At 48.7% G+C, this 16,052-nt stretch overlaps 1 protein-coding gene across 4 annotated transcripts in view; it reads right to left on the bottom strand.

Annotated features, from left to right (window-relative positions):
• Positions 1–16,052, bottom strand: part of LOC123765285 (PDZ domain containing 8) — a 187,655-nt gene that overhangs the window by 112,741 nt on the left and 58,862 nt on the right. For all 4 annotated transcript variants that reach the window (XM_069335479.1, XM_045753829.2, XM_045753828.2 and 1 more), the window contains exon 11: positions 7,281–7,741. In XM_069335479.1, coding sequence (XP_069191580.1) covers positions 7,281–7,741 — 461 coding nt within the window. The remainder of the gene's footprint in view (positions 1–7,280; positions 7,742–16,052) is intronic.

The raw sequence follows: 16,052 nt of genomic DNA on the forward strand, positions 1-16,052 counted from the left end.
TTCGCCCAGATGGAGTTTCACCATGGGTTCCGAAAAAATGAGCACCCAAGCTCAGCATTCCACTTCAACCGATTTTTCAGGCATCCCTGTGTACAGGAGTCCTAGCAGATATGTGGAAAAAGGCTAACATAGTTTCAATCTACAAAAGTGGCAGCAGGGATGACCCCCCCCCCCTCAATTAGAGACCTGTATTATTGATAAGTGTAATAGTCAAAATATTGAAAAAAAATAATTAAAACTAAATGGGTAGAACACCTGGAGAAAAACGATATAATATCAGACCAACAGTATGGTTTTCGATCTGGAAGATACTATGTAACGAATTTGCTTAGTTTCTATGATCGAGCCACAGAGATTTTACAGGAAAGAGATGGTTAGGTTGACTGCATCTCTCTGGAACTAAAAAAGGCTTTTGACAGAATTCCACAAAAAGAGGTTGTTCTGGAAACTGGAACATATAAGAGTGTCAGGTAGGCTTCTAACATGGATGAAAATTGTAATAACTGAAAGAAAAATAAGGGCAGTAATCAGAGGCAATATATCGAACTGGAGAAATGACACAAATGGAGTACCACAGTGTTCAGTTCAATCCCTGAATCTACCTGATGGAATACAGAATTATATGAACATGTTTGCTGATTATACTAAGATACTAGGGAAGATAAGAAATTTAGATGATTGTTATGCCCATCAAAAAGACCTGTACAAAGTAAGTGTACGGAGCACCACTTGCCAAATTGAATTTAATGTGAATAAAAGTCGTGTTATGAAATGTGGAATAGGAGAACATAAACCCCACACAACCTATATATTATGTAAGAAATCTTTAAAGAATTCTGTTACAGAAAGAGACCTAGGAGTGGTTTTAGACAAAACTATCACCTGAGGACCACATTAAGAACATCGTGCAAGGAGCCTATGCTACACTTTCTAACTTCAGAATTGCTTTTAATTACATGGATGGAGAAATACTAAAGAAATTGTTCACAATATTTGTTGGACCAAAGCTGGAATATGAAGTGGTTGTATGGTGCACATATCTCAAGAAGCACATCAACAAACTGGAAAAGGTGCAAAACCATGCAACTAAATGGCTCCCAGAACTGAAGGACAAGAGGTACAAGGAGAGGTTACAGGCATTAAATATGCCAAAACTAGAAGTTAGAAGAAAAAGAGGTGATATGATCACTACCTACAAAATAATAATGGGAATCGATAAAATTTATGGAGAAGAATTTCTGAGACCTGGAACTTCAAGAACAAGAGGTCATAGATTTAAACTAACTAAACAAAGCTGCCAAAGAAATATAAGAAAATTCACTTTCAGAAACCGAATAGCAGATGGTTGGAACAAGTTAGGTGAAAAGGTGGTGGAGGCCAAGACCGTCAGTAGTTTCAAAGTGTTATATGACAAAGAGTACCGGAAAGACAGGACACCATGAGCGTTGTTCTCATCTTGTAACTACACTTAGGTAATTACACTGTAATGTTTGTTATTTATCAGGCCTGTGCCACATATATTATGGATCTCTCCCATTATACTCTAATGAATAAACTAACAATGTAGAATAAAGTACACCTTTCAGTATTTCAATTATAATGTTCTTATAAAATTAGAAATGTAATTAAAGGATCCTATTGAAACGTGAAAAGAAAAGGAAAGGGATTTAACTATGGTGGAAAATACATAAATGTTAAGTAATACAGGGAGTGTTACTGATTATTGGAGAAACAAATACAGTAGTAATTGTCAGTGGGATAGAGACATCACAATACAACAATTCAGAATGGGTAAAGGAAAAATGCATACTGTGTATTAAATCAATCTATAATAAACATTTCTTATAATTATGTCATTGTCTAAATAACTAAATAGGCTTTGAGAGAATATGAAATGTGTATTTCTGAGCAGAATTATATGATCATCATATAAAACACAATTCCACAAAGAATGACATCCACAGTATTGGCACCACAGGGAACTTTTAAAACATCCTTGCAGGGGTCATAATGGTACTAGGGATCACTGGAGAATACCATCCAGCTAAATTGCTGAAAAAGCATTTAAAAGCCTTCTTTGGCACCAGTTAGATCCCTTAGGAGCATGTCTGTAAACTGCAGATTGGTTTATCAGCCACCAACCTCTCCAGCTTCCAGACTGCAACATCTGCACCATAACACAGTCCACCTCATCGAGCACTCTGACGTTATTCCAGATGTATAAAACCTGCGCTGAATGTAATGAAACGCCATTTACTGGGTGAGCCCAGGAGGCTCCCTGGAGCTATCCGGCTAATATGCAAATTATTAGACTGGGGAATTAGTCTATGGAGTTCAGCCTACCGGGGACCACAAGCCAGAACCTGGCCCCCCTCAGAGAGGCACAGGGAGTAATGGCCCTTGAAAACCCCTATATGGTTGGGGGGTTTTCCTTATCTGCCATTGACTGAGGTTAGGCACCCAGAAAGGTAAGCATAACAAAACAACCAGCGTTGAATGTAATGAAACACCATTTTCTGGGTGAAACCCGAATGCTCCCAGGAGCTATCCAGGCTGATATGTGTATCATTAGACTTTGGCATAAGTCAGTAGGAATGGAGTTCCAGGCCTACCGGGGACCACAAGCCAGACCCTAGCCCCCCCTCAGAGAGGCATGAGGAGCAATGGCCTATAGAAATGCACATGGAATTTGGAGCATTATATGTCTGCCATTGACCGGGCCAGGCACCCAGAAAAGTAAGCGCCTCAAAACAAACCCCTCTTCTGGTTAAAACAACTACAATAAACAAACGAGTGGACAGAACTCCCCAAATGAAAACGAGCAAATGAGCATGATATCACACGAGCTACGCCGCATGTCTGTGCAGCTTCCCCCTCCCTGGGAGGGGAAATTGGAAGCCCCAGACCCACAGCACCAGCGATCCATCCTTTAGTTCGAGGCTCAATGTCAAAACACGCAAAAAATTGCCGACTGGGAGGAGTGGGGGCTGTGGGGAGCCTCCAGGTCTCACCCAGAAAATGTCATTTCATTACATTCAATGCTGGTTTTCTGGGAGGATCCCCTTCGGCACCCCAGAGCTACATTACCATAGACAAAAACTAGAGGGACTTACCCGGGAGGCGGTCGGTGCTCTCACCTCAACTCTAAGTCGAGACAGGCTGCAGCCACCGTTCCAAAGTGACACAGGCTCAACTAGGCCTAGGAACATTTATGACGTAGTGTGCAGCCAGGACCCTGTTCGACCACCGAAAACCCCGTGCCTGAATGTCAGCCCAGGGTATGTTACCGAAGACGGCAGCCAACGCAGCAAACTTACGAACATCATGGGCACAGGTGAAAAAACCGTGCAAACCGAATAACTGTGCAAACAACCTGAGAGACCTGAACCCTAGAACAGGGAAGAAGGGAAACTGGATCAACCCAAAGCGCGTCCCCAGTCACAGAGGCTGCGGCGCACAAAAAAAAGCAGAGATCCGCAACCAAACACAATACATGATGCACCCCTGGCCTGACCAACCAAACATCAATAACCCAAGGACCCCTCCGGAAAGCAGCCATCTCATTCTTCGCCAGAAAAGGAGACAGCTGCAAATGAACGAACCTATCACTTTGACCAAAAGAGCATAAACCCCGGCACCAGAGGAGAGCATGAAGCTCCTAAACCCAACCCCCAGAGGCCAATGCCAACAAGAAAAGAGCCTTAGAAAAACAATCCTAAACCAAAGGGGCCACAACAAATGGAGGAGAAGACAAATAGGAGAGCAGTCTGTCCAAAGACCAGTACGGCTCAGGCAGTGCATGGGCAGGGCGGAGGCAAAACAACGCCTGAGCTTGCGAAATGGTGCAGACGTAACATCAATACCGAAAGTAAGCTGCAGTGGCACCGCCAATGCCGCACAATACGGCAATAGTATTCGGCATAAGATGACGGTCCTGAAACAGCCACGAGAGAAAGGACAAAACAACCTTAACCAAAAGTGAAATACAGCGACGGAGAGACAAAAAGAACCGGAAAGACCGCCAGGAAACTTCATACTGCTGATGAGACAAAGCCCGCAGGTGTGACACCATCAAAGAAGCCACCTGATCACCATACAGATGGTGATACACTAAGAGTCAAAAAAGACCAAATGTGAAAACTCGTGGAGAAGGTCGAACCAGTCACGCAACGGACCGGACTGATCTGCTGAAAAAGGCGGAGCTGCGGAAAAACCTCCGGGTTTGGACACCGAGCAAGCAGCACCTGAAACAAAGGCTGGGCCAACCACCATGGGGACCAAGAGGACTACTCTTCCCTGGTAAGTCTCCAAGCGAGCCAGGACCTGGAACAACAGCTTAACTGGGGGAAAGAGGTACAGGAACCCCCACCTTAACGAGTCCTGCCGAAAGGCATCGACTCCGACGACCTCGCAGTCTGGGAAGGGCGCCACATATGACGGAAGACGCCTCGATCATGCCGACCGACGCGAAGAGGTCCACCTCCGGGTGCCCAAACGTCTGGCAGAATCAACTGGACGAGTTGGTGTCGACCGTTCATTCTGTGGACAGGGGAATGAACCAGGACAGGCTGTCTGCCAGGAGATTGAACACATCCCAGACGTAAACCACCAGGAGAGCCAAACCCTGAGAACTCAGCAGACGAGTCACCCGAAGTGACCAGCCCCAAAGAGCCAAGGACCACATCGAACCCCCTCGGTTCAGGCAATGAACTACCAGGGAGCAGTCTGAATAAAGTCGGATCGTCGATCCGCAGGTGAGCCAAACACTCCGAAGCAAAAACCACACTGCCGCAAACTCCCGCACCGTGCTGTGGGCCCAACGAAAGGACGAATCCTACCGCCCCTGGCCGGCCTGGTGAGCACTGGTCACAAAGCCCCAGCCGAGAGACGACGCATCTGTGAACACATTGAGTGAGGGCTCGGGTAGGCACCAAGGCACTGAACCCCGAAAAACTCAGAGGAAACAGGCGATGCAGCAGCCGACACAAAGTCCCCGGGGGCCAAACCCAGCGATCGCAAGAGAGGCGGAAGGGATGAAAGGAACCAGAACAGCCAATGAAGCGAAACCTGACCCGGCAGGTAAACTATCATCGTAAAGTTCAGACTCCCGCACAGACCCTCGAGCAACCCCTGTGTGACCCAGAAGCCCCCCCCCCCCCGAAACAAGCACATGCAGGACCACACCCAAAGGAGAGACTCTGGAGGGAGAGACAAGGAAGCAATCCGAGAGTGCCACACAAGACCCAGCCAAGTCCGAACCTTGGAGGGGACCAGATAGGATTTCCGCCAGTTCACCAGGAACCTGAACCCTACAAGCTGGGAAAGAACCAAATCCCTGGCGAGCAGACACGTGTACTGACTGAGAGCCCAGACCAGTCAGTCATCAAGATAGGCCAACACCCGAACACCTCAAAGATGCAGATGGAACATCACAACCTGGGTGAGGTGTGTGAACAAGCAAGGAGCCAGGTTCAACCCCGAATGGGAGACAACGAAAGCGGTAACCAAGACACCCCACAACAAACCCGAGCCAGTCCCTGAACCCTGGATGAATCGGGACGTGCCAACAAGCGTCCTTGAGGTCCAGGGAAACCATCCAAGAGCCCGGCTCCAACAGAAGTCGAACCCGAGACAGAGTTGTCATCCGAAAGCGGGACAAGAAACCCAGGGGTTCATACAGGACAAGTTCAGAATGAACCGCAGGCATGAGGTTAGACCGCAGGCTGGCTAGACTCAATGATACTGCAGATGACCTGAGAAATGCTAGCCTTAGAACAAGGGACCCAGGAAACAGGATCAACCTACAAGGCTTCCACCGACACAGAAGTGGTGGCACGAAAGTAGCGATGGAGAGCCACCACCCGACACAAAACATGATGCACTCTTGGTCGAACCAACCAAGCATCAACAATCAACCAACTCCTTTAGAAACAAACCGACTCATTCTTCGCCAGAAAAGAAGGGGCCAGCTGGAAATGAACAAATAAACCCCCAGGACCAAAGAAACAAAAACTCTGGCACCAAAGAAGAGCATGAAGTTCACCAGTGAGGCAACTGGAAGCCAAATAGACTAGGAAAAATAGTCTTGTAAAGCAATTTGAAATGGAAGGTGACACAATAAACCAAGTAGAAGACAGAAAACGGAGCACCTGGTCTAGAGACCAAACTGCTGGCTCCAGTGATGCAACCCCCAACATCTACTTCCATCTTCAATTAACACCATACTCACCAATCCATCATTATATCAAATGTGGAGAAACATCTGGACACTTGATGAGTGCCCATATTTATTGTTACTGTTACTGTACCAATATTTTGTGGTGTTTTGTTTGAAGTATCTAGTGAAACAATAATGTATTGTTACATACTTTTGTACATAAAATTATTATTTTTCGTACCTGGGGGAAATTCAACTACTTATCCAGACATGACTACATATCCAATCACAGTCAGGCCCCGAGGTGTACGGAAGAGAGAATGTTGAGTGTAACAGGAAAGAGAACCCTGAATAAAAACTGAAGTAGACTGCTGCAGTCAGATACATACAAATGACTGGGCACCAAGCTATGAAGTGAACACAAACTATAAAATCCCTGCACAGAGATTAAGTCTCAAGGAAAACTAGACAACTTAACTAAGTTAGCCTCTGCATATCTTGCATGAAGTAGGTCTATGCCAGACTTTGAGGAAAGTTTACCTACTTCTTAACCCCTGCACTGCACACCTGTTTTTGGCAAAAGCTTCATAGTGCAATTGTTAAGGACATATTTTTGTTGTTTTTATAAATGTTCAGGTAAACTTAATGCAAAATGTTTCCAAACTCAACCATTTGTATTTCAAAACACAAAGAGTGATGAAACATTAAAAAGCATTAAAATATAGCCTAATTAAAAAAAAAAAAACTCAACTAACAGCATTTGTCGTTTTGCGCAGTGCAGTGGTTAAGACTCTCTTTGTGGTAGCTAGTGTCGCCATCTTATAATGGCAACAGTTATAGAGGGCAACAAAGGGTAGTTAGCTAAGTGGTTAGTAGAAGACATGTTTGGCAATCCTGGTGATTCCAAATCTTTCTTGAAGGGCATGACTATTTGAAAAGTTCCTTGTCATTGTGAAGCACAGTAAGCAGTACCCTGGGTGGACCTTGGCCATGGCTTGGGAAGTGACCTAGGATATACCCTTAAGGAATGTATGTAAACATTTACATGGAGAATAGAGCAACTGATTAATAAAAAACATGATATAACACAATGCATTATAAGTACATACTCAAAGGTATTTACCTGTCTTGAGGTTGGTAAGTTAGTGAGAGCATCATGTCTCCATAGCACAGGCTAGGGTTGAAACCTTTATGTGGGATAAGTGGGTCAGAGGACACTTCAGGACACTTAGGATGTGGAGGGTTCAGAGTGAGTATTTTGATGACGTGTCCTTGGGTGTTGAGAGTTGTCTCGGGGATCAGAGATATAAGTGGGATGTTCAGGTAACCTGTAAGTGTATCGTCGGTCAGACCTGCCGTCACTTTCTCCTCCCGGTTCTTGAACTTATCACTGTCTCTACTTCTTTTTCTTTCTCTCTCATTTTCCTTGGACTTGATTTTATCTTTGCTATCTTTACCTTTATCAAAAGACCCAGAATCACTGTCTTGCTTTGATGAGGAAATGTTCCTACTCCAAACAGCAACATTAAGGAATTTGTTTTCCTCTTCCAACCAAAATTCGAAGTCACTATCAAACACTGGGTCCTGGAAATTTTAAGAAAGATTTCATTGAATCAAATAACCAGCGTTGAATGTAATGAAACGCCATTTTTTGGGTGAGACCCGGAGGCTCCCCGGAGCTTTACCGGCTGATATGCTAATGTCAGACTTTGGCATCAGTCATGTGTATGGAGTTCTAGGGCCTACCCGGGACCACGAGCCAGAACCTGGCCCCCTCAGAGAGGCATGGGGAGCAATGGCCTATAGAAACCCCCGTGTGGTTGGAATCATTCTATGTCTGCCATCGACCGGGTCAAGCATCCAGAAAGGTAAGCATTCCAAAACAAACCCCTATTCTGGTGAAAATTGCTACCTAAAGCCGAACTAGTGGATAGAACTCTTCAACAAAAAACAAGGAAACTAGCATGACGTCATACATCACCGCGCCGCTGTCTGCGCAGCTCCCCCCTCCCCGGAAGGGGGAAGGGGGAGCCCCAGACCTCCCACGCCGGCTATCCACCCATCAGTTCTGAGGCTGGATGTCAAAACACGCGAAAAACGCCGACCGGAGGGAGGGAGGGTTGCCGGGGAGCCTCCGGGTCTCACCCAAAAAATGGCGTTTCATTACATTCAACGCTGGTTTTCTGGGGGGAGCCCCGTCGGCTTCCCGGAGCTAACTACCCACAGAGGAAGGTCAAAGGGATAGAACCGGGAGGCGGACACCACGCACCCCCCAAGGAGGCGAGACAACTGGCAGCAAACGCCAACCCAAGGCGCCACAGCCCCGAAAATCCCGGGAACAACACGAGAACCACGAGCAGCAAGGCCACGTCGCCCAGACGGCAGCGAGAGCAGCGAAGCCACAAACGCCACAGGCATGAGGGAAGAACACAGGCAGCTTAGCCACAAGAACATGGCTGACCACCCGGGACACTATCACCCGCGAACCGGGAAGAACAGAACCGGATCAACGCAAAACGCGCTCCGGACCCAAACGCCGTGGCAAGCAAACAACAGCGGAGGGCCGCCACTGAACACAAAAAGACACACCCCCGGCCCGACCAATGAAGCACCAACAAACCCTGGACCCCTCCAGAATGCAGCAGCCCCACCCCGCACCAGAAAAGATGGAGACTGCTGCCACCAAACAACCAAAACGCTAAAACCGAAGGGGCACTACCAACCGAGGAGAAGACAGAGCACGCTGACCAGAGACCAGGATGGTGCAAGCGGCGCACGAACAGGCCGGAGGTGAAACGACGCACAAGACAGCTGACTAACGGTGCAGAAGCAACACCAAGACCGAAAGCAAGCTGAAGCGGCTCCGCCCGCGCCGCACGAAAAGAGGCGACAGTATGCGGCAAGACGACGGCCCCCAACCCCCACCAGAAAACCAAGCCGAGAGTAAACCAAGCCAACAAGAGTAACCACCTAAGAAGGGACAGGAAAAGGAAGGACCGCCAAAATACCCCATACTGCCGCCAAGAGAAGCACGCAGGTGGGACACCTACCACGAAGCCACCCGACCACCAACCGGAGGCGAGACCGCGAGGCAGAACATAAGCAGCCCCTCCGAGCCCAGGAAAAAGGCGGAGCCGCGGGAAGATCTCGGGCGCGACCACCGAAACCCAGGCGGTACAAGGAGATGGAACGTCTGCCGAACAGAAAAACTCCCCAAAGCATGCAAGCCCGCCAGGAGTTCAGAAACGACGGGTCCGACGTGAGACATCGCAAGACCCCCAAAAAAAAACCAACCAGCAGGGCAAGCTAGGAAACCAAAGAAGGCGGAAGGGTCGCCGCCAGAACAGTACCCGAACCAAGGGGTACGAACAACTGCAATAGACCGAGACAAAGAAGCACATCACAGGACACAGGCTGACCACCGCCTAAGAACACACGCAGAATATCCCTGCTGCAGAGGAGGCAGGAAGAAAGAGCAGAAGCACAAAAACCCCAGGAGAACAACCAGGGGTGGACAATCAGGCAGGGACAGAAAAACCCCCACGCAATCCCCAGGCACAAAACGGCAGCAAAGTGCCACTCCACAACCGGACACAGGAACAAGGACACGCCACCGTGAAACACGGTACCAATGCACACATGCAGCAGCAGCAACAGGCACCACTGCAACATGCAACATGTAAATAGCAACTCCCTTCTGCAAAGGCAGAGAACGGAGCAGGCAGACCCCAGACAGGGCCAACGGAGACACGACAAAACCCTGCAGGCCCAGAAACCTGCACCAGGCGACCGACGGCGGAGAAAACCCCGCTCAATACCTGCTGGATGAGGTACTGGCAGCTCTTTCACACCTCAAGCCCGGCCCAAGGCCAGGCTAGACCGGCCAGAGGGTGGCCCACCAGGCAGCTGCTAGGAGCAGTCCACCGGCCCACATACCTCCACAACAAGGACGGGCCGGAACTGCCATACGAAAACAGGCTAGTGCGCCCTGGAAGTCCACAGACGAACCAGCAAGAAAGCTTATGCTCGCAAGTAGGTCGTGTAACAAGCACAGACCTCTGATGGTAATACAGTGTTCCCCAAATGTGCCAATAGCACCACTGCACTCCACTGGTACTATCCCGCAAGTTCTACCAGATAGGCGGGACCCAAGAGCCAGAGCTCAAATCCTGCAAGCACAGCCAGGAGCCTTACCAGATGAGTACAGAACCAACCCAACAACCCCCACACCTCACAACATTAAAAAAGGAGGGTCCCCTGAATGACTCCAGCATGGGTTGGACATGAACATGAGGGGGACAGGAAGGGTTGAAAAAAGGGACAGTCACTGGTGTGCGAACGGTCTCAGTCGTACAAAAATATACCTAAATAAAGACAGGTAAATAAACAACACCGCATCGAGCGCCCGGCCAAAAGACGCCAGACCGCAGAAACTCACCTGGCGAATGGTGGCACGAACTTGACACGACGCAACCGTGCCCAGAAGAACCTGGGAGCACCGCCAGGTGAAGACGCCAGAGCCGGACCCTGCCGGACCCGCAGGAGAGCAGGGAGAGGCGAAGGAGGCGTCTACACCCATGACACAGGGAAAACTGCGGTGTCCTCCCCATAACTGGGAACCAGGACACTCCCGGCGCGAAGGGGCACATACCGCAGCCAGGGAGAAGAACGAGAGGCGAAGCACTGTAGCAAAAAGGGCACAAAACACCAGCACTAAAACACCGCCCAGACCAAAACAAACTTCACGGCGCATGCGCATAACACGCTGGCCGAACCGCACACCCTCCCAGCAGGAAGGCGCCAGCCAGGACCACTGCACGAGAAAAGTAGCCAAAAGAGGAAGCAGGAACAATAAAACCGGCCAAAGAAGCAAAGAGCCCAAAAAGGAACCCAACCGGGCGACTAGTAGCCCAACCGGGCGACAAGTAGCCCAACCGGGCGACAAGTAGCTTAACCGGGCGACAAGTAGCCCAACCGGGCGACAAGTAGCCCAACCGGGCGACAAGTAGCCCAACAAGGCGACAAGTAGCCCAACCGGGCGACAAGTAGCCCAACAGGGAGACAAGTAGCCCAACAGGGCGACTAGTAGCCCAACAGGGCGACTAGTAGCCCAACAGGGCGACAAGGACGAGGAGCCGACAGATGTTCCAATAATGCGGGAAGTAGCAAAAAACCTTCCCGTACCCTCGAGAACACAGAAGCCAACACTAGTAACGAAGGCACACGAAGGCGCAGGCGCACCCGAGATCAGAAGTCACGCAGAACCCCATCGAACGGGGAAACATGACGAAAACACCGTCCCAAAAAGGGGTGGGAGGAAACATCCACCCACAGTACGGAACCAACCGACTCAAAGGCCAAGGAACCGAGCCCGGGGAGGGGCCGACGCCCAACAACACGTACGGCGAGTGGGGAGGAAAGACCCCACTCCGCGTAACCACAAGCCCCGCCTAGAGGGGGATAAAAAAAAACCACGGGGTCTAACGGGGCCAAGGCCCCCAAGTCAGCCCCTCCCCAGCCCCGGGAACCTACACGACAGGCCTCGGGGCCGAGCCGTTTCCCCAAAGCCCCGGCCGTACCAGAAAACCGGGGCAGCCGTGAAAACACTAAGGAAGGGAGCCCAATGGCAGACTCGTACAACACGGCTGGAGGAACAGGCTCAAATGCCCCCGTCACTACCCTGGAAGGGGAATTCCCCGAGACTGCCCGAGTCTCAACACCACCAAAAACCCCGCCCCGAACCTACAGACTGTAAGGAACCGGATGCAGGCAGGAAAGGTGATCCAGGGGAAAGACAAGGGGGCGTGGATGGAACCGAAGCAACCAACACCCCCAAGTCCCAAAACGAACTACAACGGGGCAGCCCCGGGGCTCCCGGGGAGGAAACCACGAGAACGTTGCCACCACCAAGGCTGAAGTGCAACGCCCCTGCTGCCCGCACCCGCTTTGTTAGCACAACTGGGTAACCGAGCCACAACGAGCAACCAAACTCGCAGGACTCCGGGTCGAAGGTGTCACCGACCCCACAGGCAGCAGACGGAGGCAAAACAGAGTGTCACCCAGAGACAAAGGGTGAGAGCAACCCTCAAACTCGCTGAAAGCGAGGGGGGAACTCTGGGGTCACATCCATTGGACCCGCGCGCCCCCTGGGGGTTCCCAGGGTCCCGAGCGTTTACTTTAAGAGGACTCGCGCTCAGGTAATCCCAGGCAGGGTACTGCTAACCGGCACCCAAAGCTACCAAACAACTTTCTAAGAGCTGAACCCCCGGGACGTGTACACTCACGGGGACCTAGCAGGGGTACCACCAGAAAATACTCAGAACACAAGGGACACAAGGGGCAAGAACGAAGGCAGACCCCCACCAGGTAGATAAACAAAAAGAAAAAGAAAACCCCGCAAGAGGACAGCGTACCCAAGCGGAACAGAGCCGGCCGCTATGATTGGTAAAGACAAGCTGCACAGTACCCTGCGCCCCACCAGTGCAAACACTGCCCCTTACTCTAAGGCGAACAAGGGAGACAGAACACCCGAGCACACAAAGAGCGGCCGAAAACCAAGCAGTAAACGGCCAAGCAGGGGCAGGACCCAAGGAACTTGTGGAAGGTGGCCCCAAGCCCCAAGGGCAGTACTTACAGGGCACCTAGGGAAGGGAACCCGAGGCGCATGCAGCCCGAGTACTGAAGAATCACTCCCGGCTCACGCACCACCTAGAAAACAGACACCACACTCTAGGTACAGTGCTGAAACAACCACTGGAGCCGGAGCACATAACCATTGCCTATAGCATCAGCCGAAGAACTGATGGGTGGATAGCCGGCGTGGGAGGTCTGGGGCTCCCCCTTCCCCCTCCCGGGGAGGGGGGAGCTGCGCAGACAGCGGCGCGGTGACGTATGACGTCATACTAATTTCCTTGTTTTCTGTTGAAGAGTTCTATCCACTAGTTCGGCTTAGGTAGCAATTTTCACCAGAATAGGGGTTTGTTTTGAAATGCTTACCTTTCTGGATGCTTGACCCGGTCGATGGCAGACATAGAATGCTTCCAACCACACGGGGGTTTCTACAGGCCATTGCTCCCCTTGCCTCTCTGAGGGGGCCAGGTTCTGGCTCGTGGTCCCCGGTAGGCCCTAGAACTCCATACACATGACTGATGCCAAAGTCTGACATTAGCATATCAGCCGGTAAAGCTCCGGGGAGCCGACGGGGCTCCCCCCAGAAAATGCAATCATTTATAAATCAAAAAATATTATTTGAAAAAATATATTGGATTCATCTATTATACATGAAAATAATTAGATGTTTTAGAAGCTAATACAGTTAATCATTGTCATTAAACTATTTTTTACTTTCAGAGAGAGGGAAACATCAGCCAGTAGGATATACAGGAAAAAAAAAAAAGTTACCAATAAGATACCCACCTATTTGCATACTGAATAGTATCATGAAGCCTCGGCACTGTTACACCTCAGAAAACCTTCCAAAGCAGTGTACCATAATTTCATTACTGTAGTTGTAAAGGGCTTCCCATGAGCTATTATTTAAAATGTTACAAATGTTACTCTTAAGTTGATTCCAGCTAATATTTTCTTTCAATCCTCACATTCTCACACATCATAACGGTCTTCCACTCCTCTTCCTCCTCATCTTCAGAATGATATATAGTAGCTGCGTTGAAGAGAGTTCAACAATTGGTAATAAAAATTATTCCAGAACTAAGTCGATTCATATCAGGAAAGGTTGAGGGCCATAGGGCTAACAACACTGCAAACCAGACATGACAGTGTTGATCCCATTGAAACTTAAAATAGTGAACAAGTTGGAGGATACTGAACCAGATAAATTTTTCAAAAATGTCAGATGTAACAAAAACAAGAGCAATGGTTTCAAGCTCAACAAGCCACAATGTAGAACAGAAACCAGGAGATGCTTTTTTTACCCATAGGGTTACAAACCCATGGAACCGTCTACCCATCAAAGCTGTAAATAGTAAAACACTGCTGAATTTTAAAATCCAGTTTGAAGAAATCATCAGAACAAATGGGGGACCTTCAACAAACCGCCAGCTTCCTGTCTTCGTAGATAGAAGGCATTACAAAAATAGTGGCCCTTGGGTAAATTCAGGTAAAATGAATTTAAATACACAGCTTTGAGAAAAAATACTACGAGTCGAAGGGGAAATTGTAAAAGAGGCAAGGACAGGAAGACCAACACCCAGTCAAGAGACTAGAATGGCTCAGGAGAAGCATAAGCTAAGAGATAAAAATACTGTATGTGATGAGACAACCGGCAGAACAGCGCCGAGGAAAAGTCAACAGTGAATACAAGCAACAGCAGCTCCACTAATGCTGAGTGATAAGAAATGATAGTATTAGGCATGAGGTGCTGATCTAGAAACAACCAAGACAAAAGGGTCAGGACAGCCTTGGCTGAAACCGACAAAAGACGACAAAGACAGATAATTAAAAACTGAGCACCAGCCAATCTCGTTATGCTGCTGTGAGGAAAGATGCAGATGGGACACCAGTAAACCAGACACTTACTTCCCATAGAGATGATAGTATTAGGCAATAGACGCACATCAAGATGCATAGATGCTCCAGATGCATAAAGCGGAGAAGGTCAAACCATCAAGGTACATCGTTAGGCCGATCTGCTGAAAGAAGCAGAGCCATGGAAAAATACCCAGTCACTGATCTAGAAGCAGTGGAAATCATGGCTGGGCTGGCCACCCAGGAGCCAGAAGGATCACCCTCCCCAAATACAACTCCAGAATGAATAGAACCTGGAACAACAACTGAACTGGGGTGAAAATGATAAATGCACCTCCACCTCTATCAGTCCAGTCGAAAGGCATCCACTGCAAAAAAGCTTTATGATCAGGAAACAAAGCCACGTAGGAGGTAAGGCACTGGCTCCGTGCTGACATGAGAAGATCCACCTTGGACCAATAGAACGTCTCACAGATCCAATGGAAGGACACATTATTGACTGTCTATTCAGCAGAAATAGAATAGAATTGAGATAACCCTCCTGCGAGAATGTTGACCGCACTCCGCTCATGAACCATAAAGAAAACCAAACCCTGCCAGTTCAAGTAATGACCCACAAGGAAGCAATTGGAGTAGAGCCAGAGCCCAGAGAAAGTCAAATCTTCCTCATGACACAATACTGTCTAAGTACAATTATCCGAACTATATGGTAAAAACCCTTCACTGAATAAGCCAGACGTCTGGATAAGCAGAATTCTTAAGGAAGTCCAAAAATGACCACATTCGCAATATTTTGTATGCCACCCAACATAATTTGAATTTCCACACACACACACTTTAAATAAAAACAAGCGTTGAATGTGATAAAATGCCAATTTCTGGGAGAGCCCCAGTGGTTCCCTGAAGCTACCATCTACTAGGTGCCATCAGTTGTGGAGTTCTCTAGCCAACTGGGGACCCAGAGCCAGAACCTGGTTCTCTCATAAAGGTGCAGGTCATGGTGGCATTTATATATTAAGTTATTAATTTATGCCATAAACAAGGAAGGCACCCAGAAAGTCAGCGAGTCTAAACAAACTACAGCTGGCTGCCTCAGAGACTACAGGCTCAAAAAAATGGCCATACAACTCCCCAAACTATATAAACAAACGATTAAAAATGTTATAAAACTAGTGCCCACTCATTTGCCCCACCCTCTTCCTCATTTGAGGGAAGGAGAGGGCAGGCCATGACTCACAGGCCACTCCACTGTCAGTTTGATGAATGATGTAAGAACACAACTCCCTGGGGGAGGGAGGGTGTCTGGGAACCACCGTGGCTCATTCAGAAATTGTGTTTCATTACATTCAACGTTTATTTTCTGCGGAGTCTCTTGTTAAAGGCTGGGTCCATCTACGAAAAGAAGTCC

The sequence above is a fragment of the Procambarus clarkii genome, chromosome 33 (genome assembly GCF_040958095.1).
Source record: "Procambarus clarkii isolate CNS0578487 chromosome 33, FALCON_Pclarkii_2.0, whole genome shotgun sequence".
NCBI lineage: Eukaryota > Metazoa > Arthropoda > Malacostraca > Decapoda > Cambaridae > Procambarus > Procambarus clarkii.